A 22,075-nucleotide genomic window follows, 5' to 3' on the forward strand; every position below is an offset into this window, starting at 1 on the left:
CGCGGGTTCGAGACCCACCTGGGCAACTTGGCGAGACCTCATCTCTACAATAAATCAAAAATTAGCCAGGCGTGGTAGCGCATGCCTGTAGTTCCAGCTACTCGAAAGGCTGAGGCGGAAGGATCGCTGGAGCCCAGCAGGACGAGGCTACAGTGGCCAGGAGCGGCCACTGCACTCCAGTCTGGGCGACAGAGTGAGACTCCAACTCCAACTCCAAAAAAAAGAAGAGTTTCCTCTCTTTGTTGGTAGTTAACGGCTGTCCATTGAAAAGTATGTACAGAGTGCTCTAAACATGCTGCCATGCACAGAACATACTTCCCCCCCAGCTCTGGTCTAATAGTTTATCTAGAATCTGAAGCACATCCAAAACCTTTTCATTTATCTTATTTGTACATTTATATTTCTGTATTAAATATTAAAACAAAGCAAGCATTAAAGCCAAAAATACATAATTGTATCAACAATTGAGAGAAATTTATCTTTCTTGTTAATTTTTAATTATCACAATTATCGCCTGATAAAACTGTCCATATCCCCAGACTTTGATCAGTACGTTCAAGTAATTTCTAATATCTAGCTCTAACACCCTTTAAAAGATTATAATTCGAACTCAGCACTTAAATTTGGATCTTTAGGCCAGTTTCTTTGATCAAAGTCTTTTTTTTTGAGTTAATCTTTACCTTTACATTCCCTGTAGTAAAATACCCTTATAACTTCTTTCAGTTTGTGGAGAGAGTCCTATGTTTGTTATTGTCTTTTCTTTGTGTGTGTGTATTTTGTATGAAATAATTCACCTTGGGTCTCAGATCCCTTGGAACCTCTCTTTCCTCCATATAATGTGACTGAAGATGGAAGAATCTTTGAAATGTGTTCTCATGAATACCTTTAATCTACCATTACTTTTTTTTCTCATGAGGAGACAGCATTCTTTTCTGTTTCTTGAGTTGGAATCTCATAATGTTGCCTAGGCTAGAATACAATGGCACACTCACGCACTCCAGTGTCGACCTGCTGGGCTCTGGCGATCCTTCTGCCTCAGTCTTCCAAGGTGCGCGCTACCACATCCAGATAATTTTTAAAATTTATTTTAGAGATGTTGTCTTGCCAAGTGGCCCGGGCTGGTCTTGAACCTGTGGGCTCAGGCAATCCACTTGCCTTGGCCTCCTAAAGTGCTGGGATTACAGTTGAGCCCCTGAGCCCGGCCTCTTTTCTATTCTTAAGGAAGAGAGAATCACGGATTCACCCACTCACCAGTTATCAACAAGAAATTGCTAGTTGGGTGTTATATGATATCTAAATGTAATGATTTCCAAGAATTGTTTAAAACCTTTGCAACATGCTTGAGCAGTGAAGTTCAAAGTACATATGCAAATATGTACCATAACATAATCTTTGAAATAAGACATTGAAACACAATATTTAAAATACAGTTTTAACATCTAATTAGAAACCGAAGCCTATAAGATACATATGTACCAGCAGAATGCTTAAAAAATATCAACAAACATAAATGCAAGGTTACGGAAATTATTAAACAAATGGTAATAGAATCTGAGAACCAGAGAGAACTTATTTTACTGATATGTCCACCCATCCATCCACCTTATCATTTATTCCTTCACTTTCACCCCATAACCCACTTCTGTTCTTCTTAGAAACAAAAAATATAAAACATTTTATTGTGCTTAACTTTTTTCTTTTTATTAGCACAGTTCTTTTGTAAAATATGTAGTGTTGCTTAGGTTTATCTATTTTTAATTTATGCAGTTATTGAGTTCTTGTTGCATTCTGTTTCTTGCTTTTGCTACGGGCACTCTGCTTTTAAGATTCATCCCTTTTGCCATATATATTTAGTCCATGTGTATATCCTCCACACATTACCAGTTCTCTCTTCCAGTGATGGATACCCAGATTGCCTCTAATACTATAACAATTGTAAGTAATACTGCAGAGAAATCATTAATATCTGCTCTTTATTATTATCATTTTAAATTGGTTTTTGGGTTTGCTCTGTAGCTCTTTCTTCAACTTCTTTTTATTGATTTATCTGAGATAGTGTCTCACTATGTTTCCCAGGCTGGACTCGTAATCCTAGGCTCAGGTAAACCTTTTGAGTAGCTGAGATTATAGATGTGAACTGCTGTGTCTGGTATCTTTACTCAACTTCCTGAGTTGTAATACTTAGCTTATTTATATTTACCATTTTGTTTGCTGGTATATATACTTAAGTTATACTTTTACCTTTAAATATTACTCTAACTTGTGTTCCATAGATTTGGACAAGTATTATTTTTATTGTCATAATAAATATTAAAAGTCTTTTAAGTATAACTTCCATAGAGAATAATGTGTTAATTACAAGCTTGATAGATTACCAAGTGAGCCACTAATGTAATCACCACCCAAGTCAAGAAATGGAACATGAGTACAATCCTAGAGGTCTCCAGATGTCCCCAGTCAATACCACTTCTCTTATTCTCAAAGGTAGCCTCCCTCCAGACTTCCTACAGTATTGTTTTGTCTTGCCTGTATTTGAATAGGAGTCTTTCGGTATGCACACATTTATGTTTGTCTTCTTTTGCTCAATGTTTTGCTTGTGAGATGAATCCTTATCGTAGGTAGCGGTAGATAACTGTTTTCATCACTACACATCAGTAGTTTTCAACCATGTTGATTGCCCCAGAGGGCAATGTAGAGATACTGTGGCTGTCACAACTTGGGGGTGATTACTGCTGGCATCTAGTGTGTACGGGGTGCTCTAAACATCCTATAATGCACAGAGTATACCTACCCCTAGTTCCCAGCAAAGACTTACCTAGCTTAAAATGTCATAGTGCTGAGGTTGAGAAACCCTGTTGTAGTACTGTATTCCATTGTATTACTATACCAAATCATATTATTCGTTTTACTTTTTTCTTTTGTGTGGGAGTCTCAGTCTGTCACCCAGGCTGGAGTGCAGTGGCACACTGCTCACAGCCATCATAGCCTCAACCTGCTGGGCACAGGCAGTCTTTCTGCCTCAGCCTTCCAGGTAGCTGGAACCACAGGTATGTGCTACCATGCCCGGCTAATTTTTTGATTTATTGTAGAGATTAGATCTCGCCATGTTGCTCAGGCAATCCTCTCACCTCTGCCTCCCAAAGTGCTGGAATTATAGGCTTGAGCCACTGTACCTGGCCTCGTTTTACTTTTGAGGGAAATATGGGTTATTTACAGTTTTTAGTGTTATAAAAACTGTTATGATTATGCCTGAACACATATATTTTTGGTGCAGATTTATACACATTTCTATTGGATATATACCTGTGAGCAATTCATGGACACAGGGCACGTGTGTTCAGCTTTCGTAGCTGATTCCAAACCATTTTCCAAAGTGGTTGTACCAGTTTACACTATCATAGCCATGTGTTAGAGTTCCATTTGCTCTATATCCTCACCTTTTCTTAGAATTGTCGGGTCTTTAATTTTAGCCATCCTAAAAGGTACATAAATGTTATCTCATACCCTTGCTTAATCAGCACTTCTTTTCTGCTCCTAAAGGTACATGACATTTCCTGATTACTGGTGAGATTGAGCACTTTCCATATGGTAATTAGCCAGTTTTTTATTTTTTATTTTTATTTTTGAGTTGGAGTCTCACTCAGTCGCCTATACTGGAGTGCAGTGGCCACTCCCGGCCAACGCAGCCTCGCCTACTGGGCTCCGGCGATCCTTCCACCTCAGCCTTCCAAGTAGCCGGAATTACAGGCATGTGCTACCACGCCTGGCTGATTTTTTGATTTATTGTAGAGATGAGGTCTCGCTGCTCAGGCGAGTCTCGAACCCGCGGGCTCAGGCAATCCACTCACCTCAGCCTCCCAAAGGCGCGGGATTATAGGCTGAGCCACTGAGCCCGGCCAATTAGCCAGTTTTTTAAAAAGAACGATTTAGATTTACAAAAATATCGAGAAGATTCCCACATGCCCCCTCACCCAGCTTCCCCTAATAACATTTTACGTTAGTGTGGTTCATTTGTAAGAAGTAGTGAACCAATAATACATTATTAATTAAAGTTCATGGTTTAGATAAAGGTCTGTCACTGGGGCACACTCCCCCCCCCAAAAAAAAATTCATGGTTTATTTGCATTTCATTAGTTTTTACCTAATGTTCTTTTTCTTTTCCAAAATCCTATCTAGGACACCACATTACATTTAGTTGTCATCTCTTTCTAGGCTGTGACTGTTTCTCAGAATTTTCTTGTTTTTGATGAGTTTGACAGTTTTGAGGAGTGCTGGTCAGGTATTATGTCGGATGCCCCTCTCTTGGAATTTGGCTAATGTTTTTCTTATGATTAGACTTGGTTAAAGGTTTTTGGGAGGAACTGTATTTTTTAAAAACACCGTTGGTATTGGTTAGCTAATATTTTCCTTAGAATTTTTGCTTCTGTGTTTTTAAGTGAATGAGTCTATAATGTTTTTATATATATATTTCCTTTAATGCCTTAAGGAACAAAGTTATATTATATTAGTCCCTTAAAATCATTTGGGGAAAATTTCTGTTTTTCCTTTTTCTGTCACAACTTAGGATAGGAATTTTTCAGTTCCCTAAAGTGTAGTAAAATTTACCTGCATAAAAAACTCTCTGGAGCCTGACATTATAAAAGTATCCCTTGTGATTATAAATTAAAAGTAGGCTTGTAAAACTAGTGGAAGGAGAAGAGCAGAAGGTCAAAGCGAGAGCTGCTGGAATACTGCCAAAGGGCGGGCAGAGAAGTTGGCTCTGTGACTGTAGGAGAAGGACGATGAGATAGTGCCAAAGAAGAAAGAGCAGGGGTTCGAGAAGGGGATTGGTCAACACTGTCAGTGCAGAGGGGTCACATGAAAAAAGAGGACTAGATAGTGTCAAAGCATTGGCTTTGGCAGCAGGAAATTGTATGTGACATTAGCAGAAGCAACTGACAGAAAATTACTGCTTACAAAGTTATGTATCAGCTCTCGAGGAGAAGGTTCTTAAATTATTTTTTTCTTCTTTTCACAGAATCCAAAAGATGTGTTGACCAGGTATGGGCGCCTGCTTTCTTATGGGGACCGGAATGGAGTCATAAAGATACAGATTGAACAGAGGGGAAACAACGCCTCGGCTCCATAGATCAGTCCAGCACGTGCTGAGGGCGTCTGGGGAAGAAAAGTTCTACTGTTGACTTTTGCGAGGAGGAATGGGAGCAAAAGTGATCTGACCTTTGCCCTGGGAACCTGTGATTAGAAGTTGGGAGTGTTGGCTGCCCTTGTTGTCTCCTAAGAAGACCTTTCTGTCCTTTCTTAGGAGTGATACCCAGGATCTGAACTATTCCCCTGAAGTTCTAAGGGTGAAGACACCATGCCAGATTCCACTGATGAAAGAAATGTTGAAGCGATTCCAAGGTGAGCAAAATTTCCAGGACTTGGGGCTCCCTAGAAATCTTCCAAGTCAGAGAATAAGCAGAGAAGTCTGGAAAGGAAAGAGGAAGCAGAGCATGCAGCTAATAGGACTGTCAGGAAAAATGGTGATAATTAATGGGGATGTGCTTCATCCAAGAAACATTTTCTTAACACACACTGTGTATTACAAGGTATCAGTGATACAAAAGGAAAGAGACCTGTTCTCTTCTTTCTAAGAGTTCATAAGCAAATTGGAGAGACAAACACATATCCCATACCATAATACAGTAGGAGGTAATGCTTGTCAGTGGTAGGAATAAAATGTGACAGTAGTACAAAGGAAGAGCTCTGTTGAGGCTGAGGTGGGAAGGTTCTCACAGCAGAGGTGACAGTTCTGAGATTTGAAGGCTTAGGAGGAGTTTGTCAAGTGGAAAATGGGGTTGTACTCTTCCAAGCAGAGGCAGCAGCATGAGCGAAGGTGTGGAAAAAACGGAGGGGAGGGTATCCAGTGTAGTTAAACCATAAGGTGTGTTTTGGGGAAGATGGGGCTGAAGCTGAGAAGAGGCATGTAGGAAAGACTGAGAACAAGCTCACTGGATCTCCAGGCAGTCACCAAGGCCCGCGTGTGTTGTGAAAGCTGTGCAGGCCGTTCTCCTGTGCTCATCCCTGATGAAGAACCACGTGGTGGATGTCCGTGTCCAGCCAAACTAGAGTCATAGGGACTTGATTTACTCTCTTGTCTGCAACAGCTAAAAACAAAAACAAAAACCAGAACATTCCCAATACACAAAATAATAGTTTTCAAAGCACTGAGCATCAATGAAGGACAGTGATTCCTAACAAATGTGAAACCAACGAGGTGAGCTCCACGCCCTGGCCTACAGCCTTGAGGGAATTTCCAGGCCATTTCAGGGTGGAGAAACTGAGGTAGAGCCATTCCTCACTGAGTTGAGGAATGGAGCTGAGAGTCCCCAGAGACAAAGCAGTGAGAATTCACAGAGTACTGAACTGTGTATTGGAGAGGGGCGAGCCTTACAGAGGGTGAATCCTGACCATTTACAGAGGAACTTCCTGAGAATTCAGCAGAGTTCTGATCTGCATGGCTTGTAAAAAACTACTCTAGGCTAAAGAAAGAAGCTTCTAAAGTGATTAGCAAGAACAGTGCTTGTTCCTATCTGCCAGACATGGGGCAGTGGGTAGCTTACTCAGGAAAACCTTGCATCATTAGAAGAGAATATTTAGCCCTTGACTGAGTACAGCTTCACACCTACCTTATAAATCATGAAAGCAAGACCCAAAAGGATCAGGCTGTTTCTAGGTAACTTAACTGCATCCCAGGACAAATCTCAAGAAAATTGAAGAATGAAAAAAAAGAGCACCCAACAATGTAAATTCACAATGCCTGGCATCTAACCAAATACTGTATTATCAAGCCTGCAGAAAGATAGGAAAGCAGTGACCAGTGAGGAGGCGAATAATCAATTGAAACTCACCTAGAATTGACTTAGATGTTAAAATAAGCATAAAAGGACACTAAAACATTATATAACTGTATTCTGTAAAGAGACATGAAAGGTACAAAAAAAGATCCAGATCAAGCTTTTAGAGATGAATATTATGGTGACTAAGGTAAAGAATGCACTGGTTAGGATTAATAGTTGATTAGACATTACAAAAGAAGCAATGAGTGAACTTAAAGACAGAGCAGTGGAAACTGCAAAGTTAAACACACAGAGAAAAAAAGAATTTAAGAAATGAAAAGAGCACCAGTTTTTTTTTTTTTTTTAATTTTTTTTAAGGTGGGGTCTCGCTCTGTCACCCAGGCTGGAGTGCAATACATTATCACAATAATCATGCCTCATGGCAGCCTTGACCTCCTGGGCTCAGGAGGTGTATCCACCTCAGCATCCCAAGTAGCTGGTACTACAGGCATACATCATCATGCCTGGCTTTTTAAAAAAAATGTTTAAGTTAACATTTTTTTTTTGGTAGAGAAGGGTTTTGCTATGTTGCTCAGTCTGGTCTTGAACTTCTGGGCGCGAGCAGTCTGCCTGTCTTGGCCTCCCAAAGTGCTGGGATTACAGGCATGAGCCACTGTGCCTGGCTGGTTACAGTTTTGATTCAGTAAGTCAGAATTTGTTAGTATCTCTCCAAATTTTATGCTAATTGAGAAAGCCTGGGTCATGAAATAATGAGCTCCTCATTTAGGGCTTTGTCTCTTAAAGAAGAGAAATGATACTTTCAGGTTACTAAAGGCCATACTATGGCCTGCCAGGCTCCGTTGAAAATCAGTTGGGAGGCAGTGAGGAGTCTCATCTCTTAACTGCTTGTTAGGAGGAGCACGGTGAAACTGAAGCTGGGAAAGGGACATTTCTGGAAGAGGGCTGGTGAAAAACTGTTGCATTGTTTATCTCAGCTCTTATTTTCTCTGCAGTGGCTGTAAGCCTAGCTGAAGACACAGCTCATCCCAAACTTGTCTTCTCTCAGGAAGGAAGATGTGTGAAAAATGCAGCATCAGCCAGTACTTGGCCAGTATTTTCTACAGCATGGAACTACTTTGCTGGATGGAGAAATTCTCAGACAAGCACACAGTTTGCAGAGAAATTTCAATACTTACCCTGCGTTCTGGGAAAAAACGTTTTTACTTCAGGGAAACATTATTGGGAGGTTGAGACTAGAGATGGCCTGGAGATTGCCATGGGGGTGTGTCGGGAGGATGTCATGGGGATTACTGATAGGTCAAGAATGTCCCCCAATGTGGGAATCTGGGCTATTTATTGCAGTTCAGGTGGCTATCGGCCCCTAACAAGCCTCTCTGGAATTCCTACCAAGCAAGAGCCAGCTCTTCAGCGGGTGGGAGTTTACCTAGATCATGGGGCAGGTAATGTCTCCTTCTACAGTGTAGTGGATGGAGTACACTTACATACTTTTTCTTTTTCTTTGGTCTCACGCGTCCGCCCGTTCTTTTGGTTGAGTCCATTAGCATCTTTAGTCATCTTACCAGTGACTGATAAGAAATGAGGCTATTCTTCTGCTCAGAATCCCTTCCCTGAATGCCAGCTCAGGACCATACATCCCCTGGTCCTCTTCTTTCACTTCATGGGTCTCTGTCCTGGGTCTCCCTGATTGAACTGTTTTTTGTTCACCTTTCATGTGCTTCAGAAGAGGCAGTTCCATGGGGGCAATTTTGACCAATAGAAACGGGACAGGAAATTTTCAAAGGTGCTTCTGGGGAATATTTTTGTAGCTTTTAAATAAGATTTTTGGAAAGACATAGCCCCACTTTTGATGTTAGCAGCTGTACTGGAACCAAGGAGAACACAGGAACAGTGGAAAGGTAGAAGAAACAGTCTTTGATGCAATCGTTAAACTTTTGAAATTTCCTAATTTTAAGCTTATTATATGAGATACTCCCTTATTGTATAAAACAATTTTAATTGCATTTGGTTACTTGTAGCCTGACATACTCTGATACCAAAGTGTGAACATCCTACAGTATCTCAGTGTGAAACATCTTACAGTATCTCAGTTTTGTGAAATTTGAGAAAAGCATAGAATTTTTTTCTCTTATTTCCTGCAAGCACTGATTCTCCTGCTTTTCTGGCTCAGAAAATTGAGGAAGTTTCCCCTCGCTGTGCCTACACTGCTCTTCCCTTCTTCCAGACCATGTCTCTGCCCTCAACTGTTTACTGTGCTGTACATGTGTCAAGTTCATATATCACTTGTACAGGGTTATTAATGTCATGAGGATATTGAGAAACGGTTAAGTATTTACATAGCCTGTTCATATAATGCTATTGCACATGACTTTCCACAGCTCAGTGAAATGGAAATTAAAATCTTATTATTAAAAGGAGAAAACTGAACTGTGTAGCTTAGTATTGTGTAGCTGGCAAATGGGAGTGTTGGGATTAAAATCCAGATTTGTCTAAAGTGAAAGCCCACATTCTTTTCTACTCTATTTTTATTTGAAAGCATTTATGAAATGCTAAGTGTGGGTGGCCTCATCTTTGTTTCAGGTTGTTATTTTGTTATTAATATATGCTTTAATCCTGCGTATGTTCCCTTCAGCTGTAGATTGTATGTATTCAGAGGACTGTGATAATTACTGGATAGTTATTTTTAAAATAGTGATTGTTTCTCTCTGGCTGTAAAAGTCATGTGTACTTAGTGTAGAAAATTTGGAATATACAAAAAGTATAAATTAAAGTTATCCATAATCCCACCACTACTAACATTTTGATGTATTTTCTTCTAGACTTTCAATAAAGACTTTCTGGCAGTCACTTAATGAAGATTCTCATAAAACTTCCAGTACCTTCCCTAACACTTCCTATGTCTCAGCCCATCCTGACTTATCTTCCTATTCAGCTTGAGCAGCTCCAGCATTCAGTAAGTTCTCCTGAGTTCTCAGCTTCCCATGATACTTGATGTTATGGGTTGAATTGTGTTTCCCAAAAAGACATATTGAAGTCCTACCTGTGAATGTGACTGTATTTGGAAATAGGATCTTTGCAGATGTAATCAAGTTAAGAAGAGATCATTTGAGTGGGCCCTATTCCAGTATGAATGGTAGCCTTATAAGAAGAGGGAAGAATCTATACATGTACACACACACACACACACACACACACACACACACACACACACACACACACACACGAAAATGGCAGATGAAAACAGGGAAGGTGGCTGTGGGAGACAGAGGCAGAGATTGGAGTGATGCTGCTACAAACCAAGGAACATCTGGGGTTACCAGAAGCTGGTAAAGGCCAGGGAGAATCCTTTCCTAGAAACTTGGAAGGGAGCATGGCCGCACCAACACCTTGATTTCTGGCTTCTAGCCTTCAAAACTGAGGATGGACAATACATTTTAATGTTTTAAGTCACATGAAAACATTTGTTGTGACAGCTCTAGGAAATGAATAATACGTACCCATCAGGACTTCTCCAGCACCTGTCTTACTAGTTTCTAGTCCTTTGGAATTATCAGTACCTTTCCTCCACGCTTCCTTCTGGGCTGTTTAACGATTGATTGATTCTACTGTAAATTCTTGCTCTCTGACTTCAGGTGGTCTCTTTGAACCACGTAATAAACTCTTACTTTTTATTCCTCGACTTCCCTTCGCATTTTTGGTGGAAACAGTCCCAAATCTTTTCCTCTGAAGCCTTCCTGAGTCCCCTTTATACTCCCTTGCAAAGTACCTGCATCTTCAACTGAGAACAATTTTTTTTCCTTACTCATCTTACTTTATTCTTTGGGTTTTTGAGTCTTGATATTGTCCCCTCTGGTCTCATTAGGTATGGGATGGGACCTAGTTGTATTTTTTTAAAAAGCAAAAAAAAACCAAACAAAAAAACCCAACAAGCCTACAAACTTACTATGCTTTTTGATGTACAAACAGGATTGAGAATAAACTGTCAGTTGTAAACTAAAGATAAAATCCTAAGGCCCACAGACGACTGAACAGATTCTCTCTGGGCCAAGGGGACTCCAGAGAAACCTGAGAAACTGAGTTCCTTGCCACTACAGGTTAAAGCTTAGATATACCCCCTCCCTTTTGGGATTTAGACACAACTGACCAGCATTCATGTTAAATAAAGAGGCCATGACTAACAAAACGGACTCTGTGACAATGAAATGCCAAATTGTAAACAGGACCTAAGGCCATGCCAGACAAGGCTTAAGTCACACCCCTATAGGTCACTCTGACCCAGTGTATTGGTTAACAGACTTCCTCATCTTAAACATTCCTTTCTGCTGACTCCAGATTTTTAGATAAAGCTTTACTTATTAAACCAATTACAAATTAAAGAATCTCTGAACTCACCTATAGTCTGTAAATGTCTCTGCTTCAAGGTATCCTGTGTTTTGGGGTCAAGCCAATGTATAGTCTTCATATATTGTTATATGACTTTGCCTGTAACTTCTACTTCCCTAAAATGTATGGAACAGTTGTGACCTGGCTGCCTCAGGACCACTTACTCAAGGCTTCTTGGGTTTGGGTTTTTTTCTCCCAGGGCTGTTGTCACTCATATTGGTTTAGAATAAATCTCTTTAAAATGTTTTACAGAGTTTGGCTTTTCTGTTAACACAGTTTTCAATATTATCAAGGTATTTATCTGAACCTTTACTATGTTAATGTATAATTTGACTCATTAGGAGGAGTATTTATTATGCAGCATTTTGCAAACTTATTTTACCACAGGAACTTTTGCTCTGGAAACAGCAATGAAGGCTTCCCAGAAGACACTATTTTATACTTTTTTGGGCCCTCTCAACCATCTCAGATTTCAACCCCTTGTTTCCAGTGGCTTGAGATCCAGGCTCATGCCCCTTGGTTCTCCGAAGTCAGTGGTGTCCTCATGGGCTGCCTGCCCTGAGCCCTGTGCTCCAGGCTCGGTCTGGCAGAGCTTGAGCGTCCATCTTCCCCTGTTCTCTGACTGGTGGGGAAGAGGGAAGAGAGAGGAAACGGGGAGGCAGAGGAATCCGTTAATCTGGCCTGGCTCCAGAAAGGCAGGTGGAAATAGGTCTTAGCGCACCGTGGACTCTGGAGACCTCTTGGGTTCTTAGAAAGGGAGGCTGGAAGTGCCGACCAGGTGGATCCCAGAGCAGGACTGCATGCCAGTTCTTGGCTGGGCTGCCGTCCTGGGGCCTAGGATGTATGGGTGTCTGGGAGCACATGGATGTCCCTTTTGGAGGGCGAGGCTTTTCACTGGTGATGTTAATCTCCACCACTTGGGTAAGGTAACACTTTCCAGCTTTCTCTATTGTAAGGTTTCCATTTTTCCTTTTCCACATTTGTGCTTTGAAAGCCAGTCACTAAATCTAGCTTATGCTCAAGGGGGCTGAAGAGGGAGGGAGAAGAGGACTTATGGACATTATTTGTAATGTTTCAGTGTGAGAGACCTCTCCCATTTGTTTATTCAGTCATTTATATCAGAATGGGCTCATGGAAATTTGTTTTATCCTTTAGGTTGTAATTCATTATCACATTATATTGCTCAAAGTATTCCAGCTTTGGCCATTAGGAACTCTTTCGGGTTGACTCTTGTGTTCCTTTAACATGTTTCCATCCTTCTGTTTTGAACACTTCCTTATTTTCTGGCACTAAAGCTTGCCCCAGGCTTATCTTTTATTTTCATTGTCCCAATCCTAGAATTCACCATTTCTCCAAAAAGCCCTGTTTACTTTTGAGATAGCAGTTGTACTGAGAGTAGTTTCATAGGATAAACAGCAAAGCTAATATCTCAAGGAACTGAGACCATAGGTTACTGTCTGAGACCCCAGAGAGAGAAACCAGGATGTGGTTCAGAACCAGTTAAAGCCAGCTAGAACCAAGATGGCAACTAATTTGTTGCTATTGCAGCCTTGCTGCTCATTATAAAACATGAGCATACTAGATGACAGACCCTCCAGCACCATGACAGTTCCAACCCTGTCCATTTATAGTAGCAAACTGGCTGGAACCTCAGTTCTTAGAACTCTCCATCTCTTTTTCAGGAAACTCGTGAATATTCCATTTCTTGATTAGCATGTAAGCAAGGGTTAGCTATAAAAATAAAACCCCAGCGTTATATGGCTGCTGCTGTTCGATAGATTGGCCAAGGCTATGGAGTAACCTGTTGTCATTTCTGTACCTTTGCTTTCGTTTTCCAACTGTAACCTCAGCGATGTATGGAGGTTGCTCAGTTTATAGAGTGGCCTTTCTGTTCTTCCTTTCAGTAAACTTACTTTTGCTTTGCTTTGTCAGCTTGCCCTGAATTTTTTCCCGTGCACAGCCAAGAACCCTCTAGATCTCTTTGGCTAGATCCCAACTTTGAGGTCCCCCGTCCTTTGTCACTTTTATTGCAGGATGGTATTTAGAAACCAAGATCTGGGCACTTGGTATGCTCATTGCAACTGGGTATCATTCGTCTCTCAGTGGACAAAGATAGGATACACATGCATGTACTAATCCAGGTACATACACATTTCTGTAATTATTTCTATATATATTCAGCTAAACAAATTAATACTGATGTCTCTAACTGTAATCCGGTCCCACAAGATTCATTCTAGCCTTCCCTCCTTATTTGTGGTTTTGTTTTCTGATAGTAAGAAACCTAGTTTTCACCATCTATAATCCATTCATAATCCCAGCATACATGAAAGCAAGTTCAGAATTGTTAATCTGTATCCAGCAAGGGATTTATCAACTAGAGTACAGTACAGTGTTTATATACGATTCTTTTTGCCTTTAACCTTATTTTTTCCCATCAAAATACTGCCAAAGTTACTTCAGTTCCTTTCCCTACCACCTCATCATCTTTGAGGAGGCTATGTAATATAGTTGTAATATGGTTGGATTCTTTCTCATAGCTTGTATTTCTTCCTGGAATTCTTCCAATATCCTGTTTTTAAAAAATGTAATTTTTATGTAAATATTACAGTACATTCTTTTTGGCATACAGTTCTATGGATTTTGACAAATGCATAGAATTATGCATTAACCACTCTAGTACCATATAGAACAGTTCCATCACCCTAACATTACCTTGTGTTTCCCCTTTGTAGTTATCCGTATGCTCTTCTAACCCGTATACACTTTTCCATCACTGTAGTTTTGGCTTTTCCAAATCGTCCTTTAAATGGAATTAAACAGTATGTATCCTTTGTGCTTGACTTCTTTTACTTAAAAAAATGCATTTAAGATTCATCCATGTTGTGTGAATCAATAGCTCACTTTTTACTACTGGTAAATAGTATTTTATTGTCTGAATGCACTACAGTTTGCTAATCCATTCATCTGTGGAAGGATGTTTTGGTTGCTTTCAGTTTGGGGCAACTATGAATACAGCTGATATAAACAATTGTGTAACATTTTCTTTGTGAACATATCTTTTCAATACATCACATAATTTCAACTCACTTGGGTGCATATGTAAGAGTGTATATATTAAGTCTGTTTAACTTTATGAGAAATTGCCAAACTGTCTTCCAAAGTAGTTGTACTGCTTTGCATTCTCAGCAGCAATGAATGCAACTTGTTTCTTTGCATTCCCATCAGAAAATGATATTTTCAGGATTGTTTGTTATAAAACAATTTTACACCAAAATTTTGTCCTTTAACTTGGTATAAAAGTTAAAAGACAAAAGTATAAAGAATAACTATAACATAAACATTTGCTAATAGATATATAATGTAAAAAAGAAGTAAATCATGGCATCAATAACTGTGTGTATTGGGGGGAAGTAAAAGCATAGAGTCTTTGTATGTGGATGTCTTTGAATGTATGTCGTTGAAGTTATTATCAGTTTAAAATAGACTGTTACAACTATAAGAAGTTTTATGCAAGCCTCACTGTAACCACAAGGAAAAAAAATCTATAGTAGTTGCAAAGAGAAAATAAAGTATATCACTACAAAAAATTAATCAAAACCCACACACCCAAATCAAGAGAGGAGAAAAATAACTACAAGACTGACAGAAAACAGGTCACAAAATGGCAAGATTAAGCCCTTATCTAGCAATAATTTGCTTTAAATGTAAATGGATTAAACTCACTGATCAAAAGACAGAGTGGCTGAATGGATTAAAGAAAATAAGATCCAACTGTATGCTGTCTGCAAGAGACTTGGCATTAAGAACAAGCATAGGCTGAGAGTGAAGGGTTGGAAAAAGATATTCCATGCAAATGATATTCAAAAGAGAGCAGAGGTAGCTATACTTATGTAAGAGAAGATAGACTTTAAGTAAAAAACAACCACAAAAGCCAAAGAATGTCATTACATAGTAATAAAAGGATTAATTCAATGGGAACATATGATAATTATAAATATATACATACCCCAAATGAGAGCACCTAAACATATAAAGCAAATGTTGACAGGTTAGAAGGGAGAAATCAGTAGCAGTGCAATATCAGTAGACTTCAGTACTCCTCTTTCAATAATGAGTAGATCTTCCAGATAAAAATGAATAATGAAACAGCAAATTGAACACAGCAGTAGGCCAATGGACCTAACAGATGTATGCAGAACATTCCACCCCCAAACAGCAGAATGCAAATTCTTCTCAAGTGTTCATGGAACATTCTCCACGAGAGATCATATGTCAGGTCATAAAACAAGTCTTAACAAATTTAAGAAGATTGAAATTATTCCAAGTAACTTTTCTGCTACAATGAAATCAAAACAGGAATCAGTAACAGATGGAAATGGGACGATTCACAGGTAAAATTAAACTCTTGAACAACCATTGGATCAAAACAAAAATAAAATGCCTCCAAACTGGTAAGGGAAAAAGTCAAGCTATCTCTCTTTGATTTTATATGTAGAAAACCTTAAAGACTACAACAAAAATCTCTTAAAACTAATACACGAATTTAGCAAAGTGGCAGCTTACAAAATCAGAATAGAAAATCAATTGCATTTCTATACATTAATAAGCTTCAGAAAATTAAGAAAACAATCCCATTTATAATAGCATCCCAAAATAGCTAAAAATAAACCAAACCAGAGAAGTGAAAGACTTGTACACTCAAAACAATAAAACACTGATGAAATGAAAGCAAACACAAATAAATAGAAAGACATTCCATGTTTATGAATTGGAAGTATAATATTGTTAAACTGTTCACATTGCCAAAAGCAACCTAAAGGTTCAATGCACTACCTATAAAAATCCTAGTGGAATTTTTTTTTTTTTAACAGAAACAAAAAAATTCCAAGACTCACATAGAACTACAAAAGACCCCAAATATCCAAAATAATTTGAGCCAGAACACAGCTGGAGCTATTATGCTTTCTGATTTCAAAACAGGGTCTTTAGTAAATGGTATTGGGAAAACTGGATATCCATATGCAGAAGAGTGAAATTGGACCCTTATATTATGCCATAATGCAAAAATCAACTCAACATGGATTAAAACTTAAATGTAAGACCTGAAACCATAAAACTCCTAGGGAAAAATGTAAGGGAAAATCTTCTTAACATTGTCCTTTCCAATTATTTAATGGATATGACATAAAAAGCAGGCATTAAAATAAAAAACAGGCAAGTGGGATTACATCAAACTAAAATGCTTATAAACAGCAAAGAAACAACACAATGGAAAGGCAACCTATGGAATGGAAGAAAATATTTGCAAACCATATTTGATAAAGGGCAAATATCCCAAATGTATAAGCAATTCCTAAAAGGAGCAAAAAATAAAATCCTATTGAAAAATGAGCAAAAGAATCGAATGGACATTTCTCCAAAGAAGACATACAAATGACCAAAATATATGTGAAAAGGTGCTCAACATCAATAGTCATCAGAGAAAAGCATATTAAAACCACAATGTGTTATCACTTAAACCTACTAGAATGGATATTATTTTTTAAAAATGATAGCAATTGATGAGGATGTGGAGAAATATGAACCCTTGTAGACTGTGAGAATATAAATTGGTGTGGCCAATCTGGAAAATAGTAGAGAGGTTCTTCAAAAACTTAAAAATAGAACTACCACTCTGGATATGTATCAAAAGGAAATGAAGTCAGGTTGTCAGATATAATCTGTACTTTCATGTTTACTTCAGCATTGTTTACAGTAGCCAAGATATAGAGGATAAATGCCCATTGATGGGATGAGTGGATAAAGAAATTGTATATATATGCCGTGGACTATTGTTCAGTCTTAAAAAGAAATCCTGCCATTTACAGCAGCATGGCTGAAACTGGAGGACTTTGGGCTAAGTGAAATATACTGGACAAGGAAGAAAGAATACTACATGATACCACTTACATGAGAAATCTAAAATAGTCAAATTGATAGAAGCCGAAAGTAGAATGGTGTTTGCCAGGGGCTTAGGGGAGGGAGAACTCTACTGATCCTTTTATTTTGGGCCTGAATATGGTCTGTTTTGATCAATGCTCCATATACAACTGAAAGATATATAATATATTCTGCTTTTTCTTCTATTTTTATTGATACATAATAGATATATTTTCAGGCTACACATGGCAATTTGATACATTCATAAAATGTGTAAGGATCAAATTAGTAATTGTGATATCTATCATCTTAAATATTGATATTTTCTTTATGCTACAAACATTCAAATTATTCTCTTCTAACTACTTTGAAATGTACAATGCATTATGTTTAACTATAGGTCTTATGTCTTCTATCTAACTGAATATTTGTCCCATTAATCAACTTCACTTCATCCCCCCCCCATCCAATTTGCAACCTCTGGTAACTATCAATCTACATTATATCATCATGAGATCCACTTTATTTTAAAGTTCTTGCATATTAATGAAAACATGCTATATTTGTCTTTCTGTGCTTGGCTTATGTCACTTAGCATAATGACCTCCGTTTTCATCCACATTGCAAATGACAAGATTTCATTCTTTCTTATGGCTGAATATTATTCCACTGTGCATATATACCACATTTCAGAAATCCATTCATCCATTGGTGGGTACTTGGCTTGATTTCATATTTTGTCTGTTGTGAATAGTGCTGCCATAAGCATGGAGTTGTGGGTATCCCCTTGATATACCGATTTCCTTTTCTTTGGAGAAATACCGAGTAGAGGGATTGCTGGTCATGGGATACTTCTCTTTTTAGTTTTTGAGAAAACTTAAAGCTCACAGATGGTTTTTTCATGGCTTTGCTTTCATCTGGAGCTCTCTTTGCCTTCTCTTACCTGGATAATACTTACCTCAATTTAGGGATCTTAGCTTAAGTGTCACTTCTTTAAAGAGATTTTCCTTATGACCCAGTTTAATACAGCAATGACACAATGATTGTTTCAAGGAGTACCACCAGGCGATAGCCCTGTTGAACAGATTTCTTCCTTTTTAACTTGAGGGTGGAGGAATAATGGATTTCAAAATATTGTATTGCATTAGGGTTTCCTGAAGTGTCGTGAACTTTCACATAACAATGTCCGAGAAAATGAGATCAACACAGAAATTTAAGCCAAGCTGGAAAAAGAAAGCACTGATATTAAAGTTACTGGATCTAGCTGATTCTGTGATCAGTTTCACCCCATTCCTTGCAGTGATATCAGACCCCTCCCTTAAGATTGTATAAGTTTTGTTTTATGTCACTTTCATTTGAAGAGTGTTTATTAATACAAAATTCAAACAATTTGATACATTTGTTGTATCTGTAAGTCCTATGAAGGAAGAGTTATAGAAATAGGCCATTTTCTTTTTCTTTTTAACTTCTGTATTTGAACTCTCTTGACATATCATATTAAGATAGTCTATGAAATTGGAGTATGATCAACAACTAGAGTGAGAATTACCTGCCTCTGTTCTTGGACTCCTTTCCATGATATGGCACACAGAAAGCCCTCAAAAATGGCCTGTGGGCAAGGGAGGCTAGTTATTTCTCAGACTGTCCTCTCAAAAGAGTTGAATGGAAAGGGGCTAGAGAGGGACTAGTGAGATCCAGAATGAAAAGCAATCCAGGGACTTTAGGAATTGTTTTTCCTCATGGTTAATTGTCCCCTGTAGAGAATATTCCCATGTTATCTTGATTCAGACTCCTCCAAATGTCTCATTCTCCTGACCCCTACAAACAAACTCCAAGTAAAGCCTTTTGGGGATGCTTGTCTCAATGCTACAGCACAATCTAATTGGCATCTTGAGTAATGGTCTCCAGAAGGGATCCAAGATGTGTCCTTTGGGTTGGAATCCCTGATGCCATCTATTTAGTGTGGTTAAATTGCCTTGGCTAACATCACAGGTCCTCTGGGTTAGGGGGATGTTTTATTTTCCACAGATGATGCTCCTCTTCCTTCATGATTGACTCATGTCAGACCAATTATGCCCTCATTCTAATCCCTGTGGTTACTCTTGAGGAAACATTTATGCAGTCAGGAAACTCCTGCAAGGCTTATGACTGCATAAGTCAAACCTACATGTTATTAAGTAAAGTAAACAGTGATCCAAAACAACAGAAAACTTAAACAGGTTTTCTTTTGACTCACTGATGATTAAGCTGGTATTAGGTTTACTTTCTTAATAAAGTAACATTAATGGAAATTCCTATTGTCCACACTCTCATATTGGGATGGAGGGTTGGTTCTCAAATATATATATGGAGTCAGAAGATTTATATGCAATATTCAAAGACCCAACTAGTAGAGGCTAAAAAAGTTAATTTACTTAATATGTCCTGATGTGTGCTGATGGAGCTCAAAATCTGACCACGCACGTCCTGTTGCTTTTGGTGATTCTCTGTCACTAGAATAATTAGTGCAAACAATGATGACTGTGTCAGGGCACTTTCTTCTATGCCATTCCGTCAATAAATTGAGATATCCAGGCTTAGAAAAAGAAGTCTGATGAGCACCTCAGAAAAGGCTTGTTTTGATTATCAGTAGCCAACTTGTGGGTCATTGTGGGCCTGTCTTGCTCTCTTCATGTCGTGTCTATACTTGTCTGCCCACAAGTCTCTGCAGAGGAAGTTCCAGGCAAGATAATGTTGGGGCTGAGGTATCCAGGAAACCTTTATTAGAAACTCGGGCATTATCATCTTATTCCTTAAGTTGGAGGGTAATATTTGGCAAGTCCATGAGGAAAGCTTCCTAAGAAGGCAGAGAAAACTGTCACCCAAGGGTTGCAAATAAGGGAGGAAGAGAGACATGAATCAGATAATTAAAAACTTCCATGATGGAGATTTACAGAGAAAGATGGTCACTAATGAGGAGAGCAAGAGGAGTTTATGATTACTTGAGTAAAAGGGAAGCGTGTGGATATCTTTATTAGGGTTGGTGTGATCAGGAGGAGCATGGGGGAAGTTGAGCTTTTCGTCTGCAAGAATTTGAGTGTGAAATGACTGTGTTGAGGTGGCAGCCGGAAAGATGAGACCCTAGGCTGGGGTAGTAGGGGAAGAGATGAAGATGTGACGTCTTTCTTACTGATCTAGTTATACTTTGAACACTGCATTTAGCTCTGAGTTCTCTGCTTTACAAAGTAAGTAGATAATCTGCAGTGCGTGACGGTCTAGGGAAATGTTTAGGAGGAAAAACACAAAAAGCATAGAATGGATATTTGGGGGATTAATTAAGCCTTTTTTGAGTCATTTCGATGGAGATGAAGTTCTTATTTTGATCCATATAAAATTGGATAAAGAGTAGATTGGGAAATTTTGCTGATAAGATGTTATAATTCCAGTTTTATTAGCCTGCTTCATAACTTGAAGTCTCCCATGTGTATCCAGAGTATATGTTTGTTTTCAGTATGGTAGCTTTGTTATGTGTCAACTTGGTACCCATTTGCATCACTTTAACCATACTTAATCTCCAAACAAAGACAATGCCAAAGTTATTCTTACATCTAACCTGATACAACTATCCCATGTACAACCAAAAACATGTAACCTTTTTCCAAGAGGAGACTGTAAAACACACCAATTTTTTCCTCGTAAGATGATACAAAATCTTCTTTTTGTCTCTGAGTGAAACTCATGCTACTCCTGTCTGATTTATACATCCCCCCTTCACACCTTATGACTTAAATACTGGGGTATGAAGTTAACTATTATTACCACATCTTATATTAGATAAGGGCATGACAGAGGGGAAGAAAGCAAAAATACTATATACACACACACACGGGAAGAAATGCCCATGACTATTACCATTTTTGTGTCTGCAGCTGCTTAAATGATTACAACTGATATTTATAACACCTTCTTTCACTACCCATTCCATATTCCCTTTGTCCAAAATTGATCATGGTTCCTTGTCTGGTCAGGTGACCCAAACATTTATTCCTGAAGGATCTGGCCAACCAACAGTCTTGTTTGAATTGGCTTGTAGTTTTCTATTGACTTACATCATAGAACATGGGAATACAAAGAATCACCCTAGAAAATATCCTGATTCCAGATGTGCTCCTCCGAATCCCCATGGAGTAGTAGTAACTCAGTTTACAGCCAGTAGAGTAACCTTCTTTTCATGTTAATTCAATGCTATGAGGCTCCCAAAGTGGCAGGGTAGCAATCTTAACTCTTAGTAAATGGAATGATTTATGTGTCACCTGGTAGAGAATTCCTCCCTTTGAAACGAAGACCTCTAAAAGTACAGGGACAGGAAGCAAAAGTTTTGCTAGTGGATTATAGCTATCGAGATTATACGGAGAGGACTCATTCCTATTTCCACCTCTTTATTTCTGTCTCCACGAATCCTAGCTATGGGAGAAACAGCGCCATAAATTGGATGAATACTTGCCCCATAAACTTCAAGTTCCAGCATCAGCTTCCGTAATTGTGTAAGGCCAAAGTTCCATAACAAAACTCATTACATGTATATGTAGAAATCTCTTAGTGGTTCAGTTTTTCTGGTTAAACCCTCACTGATAGGCAAAAACAAAAACATGTGTATATGTGTATATATATATATATATATGTATATGCATATACATCAGCCTGTAATCCTGCGCCTTTGGGAGGCTGAGGTGAGTGGATTGCCTGAGCCTGTGAGTTCGAGACCCGCCTGGGCAGGCAAGACCTCATCTCTACAATAAAAAAAAAAAATTAGCCGGGCTTGGTAGCGCACACCTGTAGTTCCACCTACTTGGAAGGCTGAGGCGGAAGGATCGCCTGAGCCCAGCAGGTCGAGGCTGCGGTGGCCGGGAGCAGCCACTGCACTCCAGTCTGGGCGACAGAGTGAGACTCCACTC

General features: G+C 38.9%; 1 protein-coding gene across 2 annotated transcripts in view; it reads left to right on the top strand.

Moving 5' to 3' along the window:
* LOC103265050 (E3 ubiquitin-protein ligase TRIM4-like) overlaps nt 1-11,465 on the top strand; it is a 21,732-nt gene extending 10,267 nt beyond the window's left edge. For both annotated transcript variants that reach the window (XM_021714844.1, XM_008062753.2), the window contains 3 exons: nt 5,018-5,040; nt 5,303-5,400; nt 7,832-11,465. In XM_021714844.1, the coding sequence (XP_021570519.1) occupies nt 5,018-5,040; nt 5,303-5,400; nt 7,832-8,418 (708 nt within the window). In that variant the 3' untranslated portion in view covers nt 8,419-11,465. The remainder of the gene's footprint in view (nt 1-5,017; nt 5,041-5,302; nt 5,401-7,831) is intronic.
* Nucleotides 11,466-22,075: the final 10,610 nt, after the last annotated feature.

Source organism: Carlito syrichta, unplaced genomic scaffold (genome assembly GCF_000164805.1).
Source record: "Carlito syrichta isolate Samal-C Ts95f unplaced genomic scaffold, Tarsius_syrichta-2.0.1 Scaffold305824, whole genome shotgun sequence".
In the NCBI taxonomy this organism is placed as follows: Eukaryota; Metazoa; Chordata; class Mammalia; order Primates; family Tarsiidae; genus Carlito; species Carlito syrichta.